The sequence below is a fragment of the Babylonia areolata genome, chromosome 33 (genome assembly GCF_041734735.1).
Source record: "Babylonia areolata isolate BAREFJ2019XMU chromosome 33, ASM4173473v1, whole genome shotgun sequence".
Lineage (NCBI taxonomy): Eukaryota > Metazoa > Mollusca > Gastropoda > Neogastropoda > Buccinidae > Babylonia > Babylonia areolata.
This window is the reverse complement of record NC_134908.1, coordinates 14,208,327-14,225,712: the sequence shown is the minus strand read 5'-3', so window position 1 is coordinate 14,225,712 and position 17,386 is coordinate 14,208,327. Positions and strand designations below refer to the sequence as shown.

At 55.1% G+C, this 17,386-nt stretch overlaps 1 protein-coding gene across 1 annotated transcript; it reads right to left on the bottom strand.

The window, feature by feature from the left end:
- Nucleotides 1-169: 169 nt before the first annotated feature.
- LOC143276880 (uncharacterized) lies at nt 170-15,789 on the bottom strand. Its single transcript, XM_076581537.1, has 5 exons — nt 15,664-15,789; nt 13,613-13,786; nt 11,965-12,126; nt 10,832-11,068; nt 170-297 (listed from the first exon to the last, which is right to left on the bottom strand). The coding sequence occupies exons 1-5, from the start codon at nt 15,761-15,763 to the stop codon at nt 170-172; spliced, it is 801 nt and encodes a 266-aa protein (XP_076437652.1). The 5' UTR covers nt 15,764-15,789.
- Between the last annotated feature and the right edge of the window lie 1,597 nt (nt 15,790-17,386).

Below are 17,386 nucleotides of genomic sequence, written 5' to 3'. Positions count from 1 at the left end.
CAAGTTTATCTTCCAGCATCATCTGAGTGGTTTTGATGATATTTGGAAGGTACTTTTTTCATTTTGTGTGTGAAAGAAAAACAAAGATCAATTCAAAAAGGACGGCAGCAACGACTGCCATCAAGGCGGAAGACGGAAGCGGAAACGTGAGGAGAACTACCCGGATGCTTTAGGAACACGTGCCACACGTCTTGAGGCAGACGGCAGCACGGTCGGGGTCAGCACACAGCTCCTGCACCGAGCTGTACGTGCCCTTGTTGCCCAGCAGGTCTGTGCACTGGATGCTGTCCTGACAGGCTGCAAATGTGAAGGTCATCGGCACAATGTGGTGATTGTTCACACTGAGACACACAGACATACACCAGCAGACACACAGACACACAAACGCACACACTGAGACAGACAGACACACACACACACACACACACACACACACACACACACACACGGTCCCCACTCAACTTTCGACACACAACATTCTCTCTCTCTCTTTCATTGTTTGGATCATTTTCATAATGTTTCCCTAATTATTTCTTGATTCAATCATCGGCCTATTTACTAGAACATATTTGATTTGTTTTATGTTATTTATTTATTCATACTAATTTCGTTTATTATAGTGTGCGTATGTATGTGTATGCGTGTGTGAGAGCATGGTGTAAAGAAGCTTCCAGCTTATCGATTCTACCCTCAGTAAAACATTTGTCATTTTCTCTTTTCTCTCTCTCTCTCTCTCTCTCTCTCTCTCTCACACACACACACACACACACACACACACACACACACACACACACACACACACACACACACAAACATGAACCCCACCCACCCACCTCACCCCGACCCGCACCTTCTTGAATCACCCTTACCCAGCCCCCTCTCCCCTCTTAACCCCTGCAAACGCCCTCACCCCCACCCAGCCCGCTCTCCCCTCTTCACTCCTCCTAACGCCCTCACCCCCACCCAGCCCGCTCTCCCCTCTTCACCCCTCCTAACGCCCTCACCCCCACCCAGCCCCCTCTCCCCTCTTCACCCCTCCTAACGCCCTCACCCAGCCCCCTCTCCCCTCTTCACCCTCCTAACGCCCTCACCCAGCCCCCTCTTCACCCTCCTAACGCCCTCACCCAGCCCCCTCTCCCCTCTTCACCCCTCCTAACGCCCTCACCCCCACCCAGCCCCCTCCCCCCTCTTCACCCTCCTAACGCCCTCACCCCCACCCAGCCCCCTCTCCCCTCTTCACCCTCCTAACCCCCTCACCCCCACCCAGCCTGCTCTCCCCTCTTCACCCCTCCTAACGCCCTCACCCCCACCCAGCCCCCTCTCCCCTCTTCACCCCTCCTAACGCCCTCACCCCCACCCAGCCCCCTCCCCCCTCTTCACCCTCCTAACGCCCTCACCCCCACCCAGCCCCCTCTCCCCTCTTCACCCTCCTAACCCCCTCACCCCCACCCAGCCCGCTCTCCCCTCTTCACCCCTCCTAACGCCCTCACCCCCACCCAGCCCCCTCTCCCCTCTTCACCCCTCCTAACGCCCTCACCCACCCCCACCCAGCCCCCTCTCCCCTCTTCACCCTCCTAACGCCCTCACCCCCACCCAGCCCGCTCTCCCCTCTTCACCCCTCCTAACGCCCTCACCCCCACCCAGCCCCCTCTCCCCTCTTCACCCTCCTAACCCCCTCACCCCCACCCAGCCCGCTCTCCCCTCTTCACCCCTCCTAACGCCCTCACCCCCACCCAGCCCCCTCTCCCCTCTTCACCCCTCCTAACGCCCTCACCCAGCCCCCTCTCCCCTCTTCACCTTCCTAACGCCCTCACCCAGCCCCCTCTTCACCCTCCTAACGCCCTCACCCAGCCCCCTCTCCCCTCTTCACCCCTCCTAACGCCCTCACCCCCACCCAGCCCCCTCCCCCCTCTTCACCCTCCTAACGCCCTCACCCCCACCCAGCCCCCTCTCCCCTCTTCACCCTCCTAACCCCCTCACCCCCACCCAGCCCGCTCTCCCCTCTTCACCCCTCCTAACGCCCTCACCCCCACCCAGCCCCCTCTCGCCTCTTCACCCCTCCTAACGCCCTCACCCCCACCCAGCCCCCTCCCCCCTCTTCACCCTCCTAACGCCCTCACCCCCACCCAGCCCGCTCTCCCCTCTTCACCCTCCTAACGCCCTCACCCCCACCCAGACCTCTCTCCCCTCTTCACCCCTCCTAACGCCCTCACCCCCACCCACCCCCACACACAGCAATACCTCGCCATCTACACCCCCCCACACACAGCAATACCCCGCCATCAACACCCCCACCCCCACACACAGCAATACCCCGCCATCAACACCCCCAGCCCCACACACAGCAATACCCCGCCATCAACACCCCCCCCCCCCCCCCACACACACACACAGCAATACCCCGCCATCAACACCCCCCCCCCCACACACACACACACACACAGCAATACACCGCCATCAACACCCCCAGCCCCACACACAGCAATACCCCGCCATCAACACCCCTACCCCCACACACAGCAATACACCGCCATCAACACCCCCAGCCCCACACACAGCAATACACCGCCATCAACACCCCCAGCCCCACACACAGCAATACACCGCCATCAACACACCCACCCACCCCCCCACACACACACAGCAATACCCCGCCATCAACACCCCCCCACACACACACACACACAGCAATACCCCGCCATCAACACCCGCACCCTCACACACACACACAGCAATACCCCGCCATCAACACCCCCCCCCCCCACACACACACACACAGCAATACACCGCCATCAACACCCCCACCCCCACACGCAGCAACACACCGCCATCAACACGCCCCCCCCACACACACACAGCAATACCTCGCCATCAACACCCCCAGACCCACACACAGCAATACCCCGCCATCAACACCCCCCACCCCCACACACAGCAATACCCCGCCATCAACACCACCACCCCCACACACAGCAATACCTCGCCATCAACACCCCTACCCCCCCCCCCCCCCCACACACACACACAGCAATACCCCGCCATCAACACACCCACCCCCACACACAATACCCCGCCATCAACACCCCCACCCCCACACACAATACCCCGCCATCAACACCCCCACCCCCACACACAGCAATACCCCGCCATCAACACCCCCAACCCCACACACAGCAATACCCCGCCATCAACACCCCCACCCCCACACACAGCAACACCCCGCCATCAACACCCCCACCCCCACACACAGCAACACCCCGCCATCAACACCCGCACCCCCACACACAATACCCCGCCATCAACACACCCAGACCCACACACAATACCCCGCCATCAACACACCCACCCCACACACAATACCCCGCCATCAACACACCCACCCCACACACAATACCCCGCCATCAACACACTCAGACCCACACACAATACCCCGCCATCAACACCCCCACCCCCACACACAATACCCCGCCATCAACACCCCCACCCCCACACACAATACCCCGCCATCAACACACCCACCCCACACACAATACCCCGCCATCAACTCACCCACCCCACACAATACCCCGCCATCAACACACTCAGACCCACACACAATACCCCGCCATCAACACACCCACCCCACACAGCAATACCCCGCCATCAACACACCCACCCCACACACAATACCCCGCCATCAACACACCCACCCCCACACACAATACCCCGCCATCAACACCCCCACCCCCCCACACAATACCCCGCCATCAACACACCCACCCCACACACAATACCCCGCCATCAACACACCCACCCCACACACAATACCCCGCCATCAACACCCCCACCCCCACACACAATACCCCGCCATCAACACCCCCACCCCCACACACAATACCCCGCCATAAACACCCCCACCCCCACACACAGTACCCCCGCCATCAACACCCCCACCCCACACAGCAATACCCCGCCATCAACACACCCACCCCCAAACACAGTACCCCGCCATCAACACCCCCACCCCACACAGCAATACCCCGCCATCAACACCCCCACCCCACACACAGTACCCCGCCATCAACACCCCCACCCCACACACAGTACCCCGCCATCAACACCCCCACCCCACACAGCAATACCCCGCCATCAACACACCAACCCCACACACAATACCCCGTCATCAACACCCCCACCCCACACAATACCCCGCCATCAACACCCCCACCCCCACACACAATACCCCGCCATCAACACACCCACCTCCACACACAATACCCCGCCATCAACACACCCACCTCCACACACAATACCCCGCCATCAACACACCCACCTCCATACACAATACCCCGCCATCAACACACCCACCCCACACACAATGCCCCGCCATCAACACACCCACCCCACACACAATACCCCGCCATCAACACACCCAGACCCACACACAATGCCTCGCCATCAACCCCCCCCACCCCCACACACAATACCCCGCCATCAACACACCCAGACCCACACACAATACCCCGCCATCAACACCCCCACCCCCACACGCAATACCCCGCCATCAACACCCCCACCCCACACGCAATACCCCGCCATCAACACACCCAGACCCACACACAATACCCCGCCATCAACACACCCAGACCCACACACAATACCCCGCCATCAACACCCCCACCCCACACACAATACCCCGCCATCAACACCCCCAGCCCCACACACAGCAATACCCCGCCATCAACACCCCTACCCCCACACACAGCAATACACCGCCATCAACACCCGCAGCCCCACACACAGCAATACACCGCCATCAACACCCCCAGCCCCACACACAGCAATACACCGCCATCAACACACCCACCCACCTCCACACACACACACAGCAATGCCCCGCCATCAACACACACCCCCCCCCCCAACACACACAGCAATACCCCGCCATCAACACCTCCACCCTCACACACACACACAGCAATACCCCGCCATCAAACCCCCCCCCCCCCCCACACACACACACACACACAGCAATACACCGCCATCAACACCCGCACCCCCACACACAGCAACAAACCGCCATCAACACGCCCCCCCCACACACACACAGCAATACCTCGCCATCAACACCCCTACCCCCACACACAGCAATACCCCGCCATCAACACCCCCACCCTCACACACACACACAGCAATACCCCGCCATCAACCCCCCCCACACACACACACACAGCAATACACCGCCATCAACACCCCCACCCCCACACACAGCAACAAACCGCCATCAACACGCCCCCCACACACACACACAGCAATACCCCGCCATCAACCCCCCCCCCCACACACACACACACACAGCAATACACCGCCATCAACACCCCCACCCCCACACACAGCAACAAACCGCCATCAACACGCCCCCCCCACACACACACAGCAATACCCCGCCATCAACACACCCAGACCCACACACAGCAATACCCCGCCATCAACACACCCACCCCCACACACAATACCCCGCCATCAACACACCCACCCCCACACACAATACCCCGCCATCAACACACCCACCCCCACACACAATACCCCGCCATCAACACACCCAGACCCACACACAGCAATACCCCGCCATCAACACACCCACCCCCACACACAGCAATACCCCGCCATCAACACCCCCACCCCCACACACAGCAATACCTCGCCATCAACACCCCTACACCCCCCCCCCCCCCCACACACACACACAGCAATACCCCGCCATCAACACCCCCACCCCCACACACAGCAATACCCCGCCATCAACACCCCCACCCCCACACACAATACCCCGCCATCAACACACCCACCCCCACACACAATACCCCGCCATCAACACCCCCACCCCCACACACAGCAATACCCCGCCATCAACACCCCCAACCCCACACACAGCAATACCCCGCCATCAACACCCCCACCCCCACACACAGCAACACCCCGCCATCAACACCCCCACCCCCACACACAGCAACACCCCGCCATCAACACCCCCACCCCCACACACAGCAACACCCCGCCATCAACACCCGCACCCCCACACACAATACCCCGCCATCAACACACCCAGACCCACACACAATACCCCGCCATCAACACACCCACCCCACACACAATACCCCGCCATTAACACACCCACCCCACACACAATACCCCGCCATCAACACACCCACCCCACACACAATACCCCGCCATCAACACACTCAGACCCACACACAATACCCCGCCATCAACACACCCACCCCACACACAATACCCCGCCATCAACACACCCACCCCACACAGCAATACCCCGCCATCAACACACCCACCCCACACACAATACCCCGCCATCAACACACCCACCCCACACAATACCCCGCCATCAACACACCCAGACCCACACAGCAATACCCCGCCATCAACACACACACCCCACACACAATACCCCGCCATCAACACACCCACCCCCACACACAATACCCCGCCATCAACACACCCACCCCACACACAATACCCCGCCATCAACACACCCACCCCACACAATACCCCGCCATCAACACACCCTGACCCACACACAATACCCCGCCATCAACACACCCACCCCACACAGCAATACCCCGCCATCAACACACCCACCCCACACACAATACCCCGCCATCAACACACCCACCCCCACACACAATACCCCGCCATCAACACACCCACCCCCACACACAATACCCCGCCATCAACACACCCACCCCACACACAATACCCCGCCATCAACACACCCACCCCACACACAATACCCCGCCATCAACACACCCACCCCCACACACAATACCCCGCCATCAACACCCCACCCCCACACGCAATACCCCGCCATCAACACACCCACCCCCACACACAGTACCCCGCCATCAACACCCCCACCCCACACAGCAATACCCCACCATCAACACCCCCACCCCCACACACAGTACCCCGCCATCAACACCCCCACCCCACACAGCAATACCCCGCCATCAACACCCCCACCCCACACACAATACCCCGCCATCAACACCCCCACCCCCACACACAATACCCCGCCATCAACACACCCACCTCCACACACAGTACCCCGCCATCAACACCCCCACCCCCACACACAATACCCCGCCATCAACACCCCCACCCCACACAGCAATACCCCGCCATCAACACACCCAGACCCACACACAATACCCCGTCATCAACACCCCCACCCCACACACAATACCCCGCCATCAACACACCCAGACCCACACACAATACCCCGTCATCAACACCCCCACCCCACACACAATACCCCGCCATCAACACACCCAGACCCACACACAATACCCCGCCATCAACACCCCCACCCCCACACGCAATACCCCGCCATCAACACCCCCACCCCACACGCAATACCCCGCCATCAACACACCCAGACCCACACACAATACCCCGCCATCAACACACCCAGACCCACACACAATACCCCGCCATCAACACCCCCACCCCACACACAATACCCCGCCATCAACACCCCCAGCCCCACACACAGCAATACCCCGCCATCAACACCCCTACCCCCACACACAGCAATACACCGCCATCAACACCCCCAGCCCCACACACAGCAATACACCGCCATCAACCCACCCACCCACCCCCACACACACACAGCAATACCCCGCCATCAACACACCCACCCACCCCCACACACACAGCAATACCCCGCCATCAACACCCCCACCCTCACACACACACACAGCAATACCCCGCCATCAAACCCTCCACCCCCACCCCCACACACAGCAATACACCGCCATCAACACCCCCACCCCCACACACAGCAACACACCGCCATCAACACGCCCCCCCCACACACACACAGCAATACCTCGCCATCAACACCCCCACCCCCACACACAGCAATACCCCGCCATCAACACCCCCACCCCCACACACAGCAATACCTCGCCATCAACACCCCTACCCCCCCCCCCCCCACACACACACACACAGCAATACCCCGCCATCAACACCCCCACCCCCACACACAGCAATACCCCGCCATCAACACCCCCACCCCCACACACAATACCCCGCCATCAACACACCCACCCCCACACACAATACCCCGCCATCAACACCCCCACCCCCACACACAGCAATACCCCGCCATCAACACCCCCAACCCCACACACAGCAATACCCCGCCATCAACACCCCCACCCCCACACACAGCAACACCCCGCCATCAACACCCCCACCCCCACACACAGCAACACCCCGCCATCAACACCCTCACCCCCACACACAGCAACACCCCGCCATCAACACCCGCACCCCCAAACACAATACCCCGCCATCAACACACCCAGACCCACACACAATACCCCGCCATCAACACACCCACCCCACACACAATACCCCGCCATCAACACACCCACCCCACACACAATACCCCGCCATCAACACACCCACCCCACACACAATACCCCGCCATCAACACACTCAGACCCACACACAATACCCCGCCATCAACACACCCACCCCACACACAATACCCCGCCATCAACACACCCACCCCACACAGCAATACCCCGCCATCAACACACCCACCCCACACACAATACCCCGCCATCAACACACCCAGACCCACACACAATACCCCGCCATCAACACCCCCACCCCCCCACACACAATACCCCGCCATCAACACACCCACCCCCACACACACAATACCCCGCCATCAACACCCCCACCCCCACACACAATACCCCGCCATCAACACCCCCACCCCCACACACAATACCCCGCCATCAACACACCCACCCCACACACAATACCCCGCCATCAACACACCCACTCCACACAATACCCCGCCATCAACACACCCTGACCCACACATAATACCCCGCCATCAACACACCCACCCCACACAGCAATACCCCGCCATCAACACACCCATCCCACACACAATACCCCGCCATCAACACACCCACCCCCACACACAATACCCCGCCATCAACACACCCACCCCCACACACAATACCCTGCCATCAACACACCCACCTCCACACACAATACCCCGCCATCAACACACCCACCCCACACACAATACCCCGCCATCAACACACCCACCCCTACACACAATACCCCGCCATCAACACCCCCACCCCCACACACAATACCCCGCCATCAACACCCCCACCCCCACACACAGTACCCCGCCATCAACACCCCCACCCCACACAGCAATACCCCGCCATCAACACACCCACCCCACACACAATACCCCGCCATCAACACCCCCACCCCACACAGCAATACCCCGCCATCAACACCCCCACCCCACACACAGTACCCCGCCATCAACACACCCACCTCCACACACAGTACCCCGCCATCAACACACCCACCCCACACACAATACCCCGCCATCAACACACCAACCCCACACACAATACCCCGCCATCAACACACCCACCCCACACACAATACCCCGCCATCAACACACCCACCTCCACACACAATACCCCGCCATCAACACACCCACCCCACACACAATACCCCGCCATCAACACACCCACCTCCACACACAATACCCCGCCATCAACACACCCACCCCACACACAATGCCCCGCCATCAACACACCCAGCTCCACACACAATACCCCGCCATCAACACACCCACCCCCACACACAATACCCCGCCATCAACACACCCAGACCCACACGCAATACCCCGCCATCAACACCCCCACTCCACACGCAATACCCCGCCATCAACACACCCAGACCCACACACAGCAATACCCCGCCATCAACACACCCAGACCCACACACAGCAATACCCCGCCATCAACACACCCACCCCCACACACAATACCCCGCCATCAACACACCCAGACCCACACACAATACCCCGCCATCAACACACCCAGACCCACACACAATACCCCGCCATCAACACCCCCACCCCCACACACAATACCCCGCCATCAACACACCCACCCCCACACACAATACCCCGCCATCAACACCCCCACCCCCACACACAATACCCCGCCATCAACACACCCTGACCCACGTACCTTCCTGACAGAAGCCGCAGGTTTTCCTACACAGGCCGTGGGCATAGGCATCAGCACAGAACCCAGGCAGCTTGCACACACCTGCCTCCGCCACGTCCACACACGGCAACGGAGTCGTCGTCGTCGTCGTCGTTGTTGTTGTCGTCGTTGTTGTCGTTGTTGTGGGAACTTCTGTGAAGGAAAGGATTGACAAACTGGAGCAGTGACCTGGAGGCATTTTTTTTCCCACAGGGAAATACTGACTCTGTCATTAGATGTACGTGTCTCACTGAGAAATTCTTCCTGATGTTCGCCTTCACTCGTTTTTGTGTGTGTGTGTTTTTTTTTTTTTTTTTTTGCTTTTTTGTGTTTTTTTTGTTTGTTTATTTATTTGTTTTGTGTGTGTGTGTGTGTTTGTGTTGCTTTTTTTTTGGGGGGGGGGGGAGGAGGGGGGTTGGTGTGTGTGTGTGTGTGTGTGTGTGTGTGTGTGTGTGTGTTTTGTTTTGGGGTTGTTTTTTTTGTTTTGTTTTGTTGTTGTTGTTTGTTGTTGGGTTTTTTTTTTTTTTGGGGGGGGGGGGTCGCGGGGGAGGGGGGGGGGTTGCGGGGGTCATGAGGGCGGGGGTGGTGGTCTTTTTTCCCAACGAAACCATTTTCCCAATAAAAGTATACACAGTCCTCTTCAGTTCACACACACACACACACACACACACACACACGCACACACGCGCACACACACACGTGAGTCAGACAGAAAGACAACTCACGGCAGATCCCACAGTACTTGGCACAAGCCCTCTTGCCGTTCGTGTCTTGACAAAGGGTCACAAACGACTTGGCCAAATTCGCACACGCGTTGTCGCCCTTGAGCTGATCGACACAAGGCGCCTCTGTCGTTGTCGGGACCTCCGGAGATGTGGAGGGCGTCATGGTGGTGGTGGTGGTGGTGGTTGTGGTGGTGGTGGTGGTGGTGGTGACAGCAGGCAGTGTCGTTTCTGGCGGTTCTGGCAGTGACGTCATTCATAACGATACTGACTTAATACGCCACACCATACCACAACATACCATACCATACCACAACATACCATACCATACCATACCATACCATAACATACCATAACGTAACATGATATAGAAGACATATATAAAAGACACATATTTTGACGTGACCTTGAACTTTGACCTGTATAGTGTCAACACATTTGTACCTTTGACCTATGACTTTGTCAGTGTACACAGATTCTGTTCTCATCATAACCAGTCACTGCAACAAAAAATAAAACAAAATAAATAAAATGATGGAGATTATTTACAAGAGCTTGTCCGTCTTGCACAGACAAACTTTTCCTATCATCATTTTGTGACCTTGAACTTTGACCTCTGAAATTAGTCTTTAACCTTCAAAATTCTTTAGGGATCACGCTGTGTCAATGACCAGTCACAATGCATGTTTGATTGAAAATTTAAATGACATGTGGATTCTATCAAGTTTTTGCTATTTTGGTATACGATGACCTTGACCTTTGACCTCTTACCCTACTTATCATATCAACATATATGAGATGAGTTCAAAGGTTTTATTGATACCTACCATACTGCCAAGTTTGCTTCCTGTGCCACCTGAAGTTGCTGAGAAAATACCAATGTTAAAGTTTCACACACACACACACACCACCACCACCACCACCACCATCACCACCACCCACATATAATCACCCCCCCAACCCTGCTCACCCCCGCCCCCACCCCACCCCACACACCATACACATACACACACACCACCACCCACATATAATCACCCCACCCCCCCACACATAAACACACAAAACCATCCTCACCCACCACAACGCACCCACACACGCACACAATCCCACTCCACACAGCCACACACACAACTTACGGCAGATCTTGCAGAACCTAGGACACAGGAACTGAGGCCCCAAGCCCGAGTGGTCCTGGCAGATCCCCGGGAGTTCCTGACACAGCAGTCCGTGACCCAGTTTGTCTTCACAGCTTCCTGGCACACTGGAACCGTCGTCTGTGGGCTGAGGGTCGGAGCTGGCTGGTGACAAGGGGTGGGACATAGCACAGTTTCATTAAAGACAGCTTAGTGGGGAGACACAGTTGAGATTCTACTGAGGTATGGACGAGGACAGTTGAGGTGTGAGGGGAGCTGCAATCTAGGTATGGGGGGAGAGTTGAGGTACGGGTGGAGAGTTGGGGTATGGAGGACAGTTGGGGTAGAGTTGAGGTACGGGGGGAGAGTTGGGGTATGGAAGACAGTTGGGGTAGAGTTGAGGTACGGGGGGAGAGTTGGGGTATGGAGGACAGTTGGGATAGAGTTGAGGTACGGGGGGAGAGTTGGGGTATGGAGGACAGTTGGGATAGAGTTGAGGTACGGGGGGAGAGTTGGGGTATGGAGGACAGTTGGGGAGTGAGGGGAGCTGCAATCGAGGTATGGGGGGAGAGTTGAGGTATGGGAAGACAGTGGAGGACAGTTGGGGTATGGAGGACAGTGGAGGACAGTTGGGGGTGTGGAGGACAGTTGGGGTATGGACAGTGGAGGACAGTTGGGGTATGGAGGACAGTTGGGGTATGGACAGTGGAGGACAGTTGGGGTATGGAGGACAGTTGGGGTATGGAAGACAGTGGAGGACAGTTGGGGTGTGGAGGACAGTTGGGGTATGGACAGTGGAGGACAGTTGGGGTATGGAGGACAGTTGGGGTATGGAGGACAGTGGAGGACAGTTGGGGCTGGGGTATGGAGACAGTTGGGGTATGGAGGACAGTGGAGGACAGTTGGGGTATGGAGGACAGTTGGAGTATGGAGGACAGTGGAGGACAGTTGGGGTATGGAGGACAGTGGAGGACAGTTGGGGTATGGAGGACAGTGGAGGACAGTTGGGGTATGGAGGACAGTTGGGGTATGGAGGACAGTGGAGGACAGTTGGGGTATGGAGGACAGTTGGGGTATGGAGGACAGTGGAGGACAGTTGGGGTATGGAGGACAGTTGGAGTATGGAGGACAGTGGAGGACAGTTGGGGTATGGAGGACAGTGGAGGACAGTTGGGGTATGGAGGACAGTTGGAGTATGGAGGACAGTTGGGGTATGGAGGACAGTGGAGGACAGTTGGAGTATGGAGGACAGTGGAGGACAGTTGGGGTATGGAGGACAGTTGGAGTATGGAGGACAGTTGGGGTATGGAGGACAGTTGGGGTATGGAGGACAGTGGAGGACAGTTGGAGTATGGAGGACAGTGGAGGACAGTTGGGGTATGGAGGACAGTTGGAGTATGGAGGACAGTTGGGGTATGGAGGACAGTTGGGGTATGGAGGACAGTGGAGGACAGTTGGAGTATGGAGGACAGTGGAGGACAGTTGGGGTATGGAGGACAGTTGGGGTATGGAGGACAGTTGGAGTATGGAGGACAGTGGAAGACACACACACCCACCCACCCACACACCCACACCCACACACACACACACACAGAAACAAACACCCCTCCCCCCCCACACACACACACACTCACCCACCCACAGTACTGACCACAGTTGTCGCAGTGTCTCTTGCAGGCGAGGTGACCGTAGAGGTTGGCACACACACCGGGGATGAAGCCACACTCAGCCCCGTTAATCACATGGTCCACACACTTCAACGCCGCTATGGTGCTGGTCGCTGGGGTCGTGGTGGTGGAGGTGGTGGTGGTGGTCATGTGCCGAGCTGATGACACCACGACCGTAAAGGGTTTTTGGGTTTTCTTGGGGTGGGGGGGGTGGGGTTGGTTGTGGGGGATGGGGGGTAGGGGGGCTTCCAGGATTCGTGTGTGTGTGTGTGTGTGTGTGTGTGTGTGTGTGTGTGTGTGTGTGTGTGTGTGTGTGCGTGTGTGGGTGTGTGTGTGTAATACTATGTGAAGCTATACTTATTCTTTTATCTATTTATTTATTTATTTGTTTGTTTCATAGTTTATTTTTTTATTTAGTACTATACAAACAACATCAACAACAACTACAAGAACTTCTACTTTCAGAACAACAACAACAACAACAACAACAATAATAATAATAATAATAATAATATCATCATTGTTGTTGTTCTTCTTCTTATTATTATTATTATTATTATTATCATCATCATCGATAATAATGATGATAATAATAACAGCAACTGTTTCTTCATGTTCATTCAAACACAGTTCTAGCTCTGTGTGTTCCACATTACAATTACCGTAATTTTGTTCAATGCTTGAAGATGTCGTGGTTTCCTCTTATTTATCGATTTATTTAATTCGATGTCACTCTCAGTGAAGAATTCTACACACACACACACACACACACACACACACACACACACACACACACACAGAATACCTTACACCCCCCCCCCCCCCCCACACACACACACAGAATACCTCGTGCACACACACACACACACACACACACACAGAGGACACCTAACTCGCGCGCGCGCGCGCGCGCGCACACACACACACACACCCACGCACATGCACACGCACACACACCCACCCCCAAACACACACACACACACACACAGAGGATACCTTACACACACACACACACACACACACACATACACCACCACCACCACCACCACCGCCGCCGCCGCTGCCGCCGCCACCTCCAGTTTGCCTTCTACAAGTCTTATTTTGTGTTGATTCAAAATCTGTATTAAATGCTTTAAACTCATCGAATTGTAAGAACAAGTCCAAAATAATAATAGAAATAAGTCACATTGTACATTTTCTGAATTTGAGAGGAACACATATAACTTTTTGTTAGGTTCCTTCTCACCTTGGTCTCCTATATAATGAATGGGCTGACAGGGCTGCAAGAAAAGGTGCAAAACACCAACAGGGAACCACAGAACCAGCAAAATGGCAAAGTTTTAAATAAAAGTATAAATAATAATCAACAACTCGAATCTATCAATCAATCAAATACTTTCAGCAAATTTAATCAGATTAAGGCAAATTCAGACATTATCGAACAGGATAAAGCTGAACGCTTTTATAACAAAGTTCAGCAAAGGTGTTAAATGCATATGTGGAGAATCTATTTCTAGCAAACACGTTTGGATGTCAGAGTCTGAAATCGTTTTTACCAAATTTCTCGGAAAATTCTTGTGAATGTATTTTTGACAATTTCAAGATGTTATCTGCTATTGCAGAAAGTTTGCTGCATAGTCCAATAGGGCATTTGTTATAGTTGTTACAGTTGTTTGATGTTAGCGTTTCATTCTATGCCTATGTCTCCCTTTTAATGTTTTATTTTTTCCAGTGCTCTGTATCTTCCCCCACCACACACACATACACACACCATTTCTTCACCCTCTGCCCAATTGTGTTCCCACCACCACGCCCCGACCCCTCCCCCACCCCCCTCCCATCCCCCCCTTTTCCTCCCGTCAAATTTCACTTAAAGTGGAAGACGTTAAACTGAAGACAACTACTACTTCTACTACACACACACACAGACACACACACACAGACAGACACACAGACACACACACACAGAGACACACACACACACACACACACACACACACACACACACACACACACACACACACAGACTCCTCACTGCAGTTGTGGCAGTGCTTGGGGCAGAGGAGGAAGGGTCCGATGCCGGAGGGGTCCTGACAGATCCCGGGCAGCAGCTGGCACTCAAGTCCGTGTCCCATGTGGTCCGCACACACACCCACCCCCGCCGTCGGCTCCACGACCGCAGGTGGCGTAGGACCATCTGTAGGGTGTCAGTCATCGATAACTCTTCTTCTTCGTTCGTGGGCTGCAGCTCCCACTTCACTCGTATGTACACGAGTGGGCTTTTACGTGTATGACCGTTTTTACCCCGCCATGTAGGCAGCCATACTCCGTGTACGGGGTATCGGTTACAATCTTCCCTTTTCACCGCCAGTCAGTCTAGAGTGAAATACTCCCTACTGTCAGAAGCACGGGGGAAAAATGGGGTCTAAGAACAGCTGGGGATTCCCCTGTGATGTGAACGAAACAATCATGGTCTACCATCGATAATTAAGAGCAGTAGGTTTGTGAATAACCGATCCATATCTGTTCGCACCTCAGCAACGTAGGTGTTCTGCCTGGGTGGTGCTGAAACGATGTGACATTGGCGGTGAAAGGAAAACCTTTTTTCAGCACCGACTTTAATCATCGATAGAAACTGAAAGGGTACACGAGACTTACCTTCAGTTGAGGTTGGATGGTCGCCACCGCAGACCCACGAGAATGGAGTCACAACCAAGGTCAACTGCCCCAGAACCGAACGGCCGGGTGAAGATTCGAACCCCCGACCTGGATCTCCTACGAGTCCTGCGCTCTATCAACTGAGCTATTCTGACCCCACTGAACTATGGTCTGGTCATTCAGATGAGACGGGAAACCGAGGTCCCGTGTTCAGTATGAACTTAGTGCACGCATATATATATATATAACACAACACCAACTGGTAACAAAGGGATTGTACCTGTGAACATTCAAAAGAAAACCCCCATTCCAATATACATGTGTGTGCGTGTGCGTGACCTAAGCCTGACTGAGTGACACAGGAAACGAACAACGAGCGCCCGAAGTGAGCCGTCAGTCGGCTGTACCCAGGAAGGCAGGTGGTTGTGCAACTGGCTCCGTGTTCGTAAAGCACTTACAGCTTGGTCTCCGACCGAGGATAGGCGCTGTATAAGTATCACTACTACTGCTGCTACTGCCGCTGTTGTTGTCAATGAATACTACTACTACCACTACTACTACTACTACTGCTACTACTTATGATGATAATAATTATAATAACGATGATATGATAATGATAATAATAACGGTGATGATAATAATAACAACAACAATACTACCACTAGTATTAACAACAACAATAATAATATGATAAAATAATAATAATAATATAATGATGATGATGACGATGATGATGATGCTAATAATAATAATGGTGATGATGATAATGATAATAACAACAACAACAACAACACTACTGCTACTAACAATAACAACTACAACAGCAATAACAACAATAACAACAACAACAACAACAACAACAATAATAATAATAATAATAATAATGACAATTAATAATAATAATAATAATAGCAATGATGATGATGAGGACGATGATTCCTGCCCCACTCACCACAACCCCCGCAGTACCGTTGACAGGCGACGCTGCCGTAGACATTGAAGCAGACGGCAGGGATAGTGTCACAGCTCTGACCGTTGGTGAGGTAGTCCCTGCACGTCCCCAGGCTGCTGTCTGCCGCACTGCCTCCTGGGACACGCCA

Coding starts and splice junctions, on each gene's coding strand:
- LOC143276880 (XM_076581537.1), bottom strand. CDS start 15,763: ATGGGACACGGACTTGAGTGCCAGCTGCTGCCCGGGATCTGTCAGGAC. Junction 12,127..13,612: donor GAGACACTGCGACAACTGTG/GTCAGTACTGTG, acceptor CCTTGTCACCAG/CCAGCTCCGACCCTCAGCCC. Junction 298..10,831: donor CAAGTACTGTGGGATCTGCC/GTGAGTTGTCTT, acceptor TCACATTTGCAG/CCTGTCAGGACAGCATCCAG.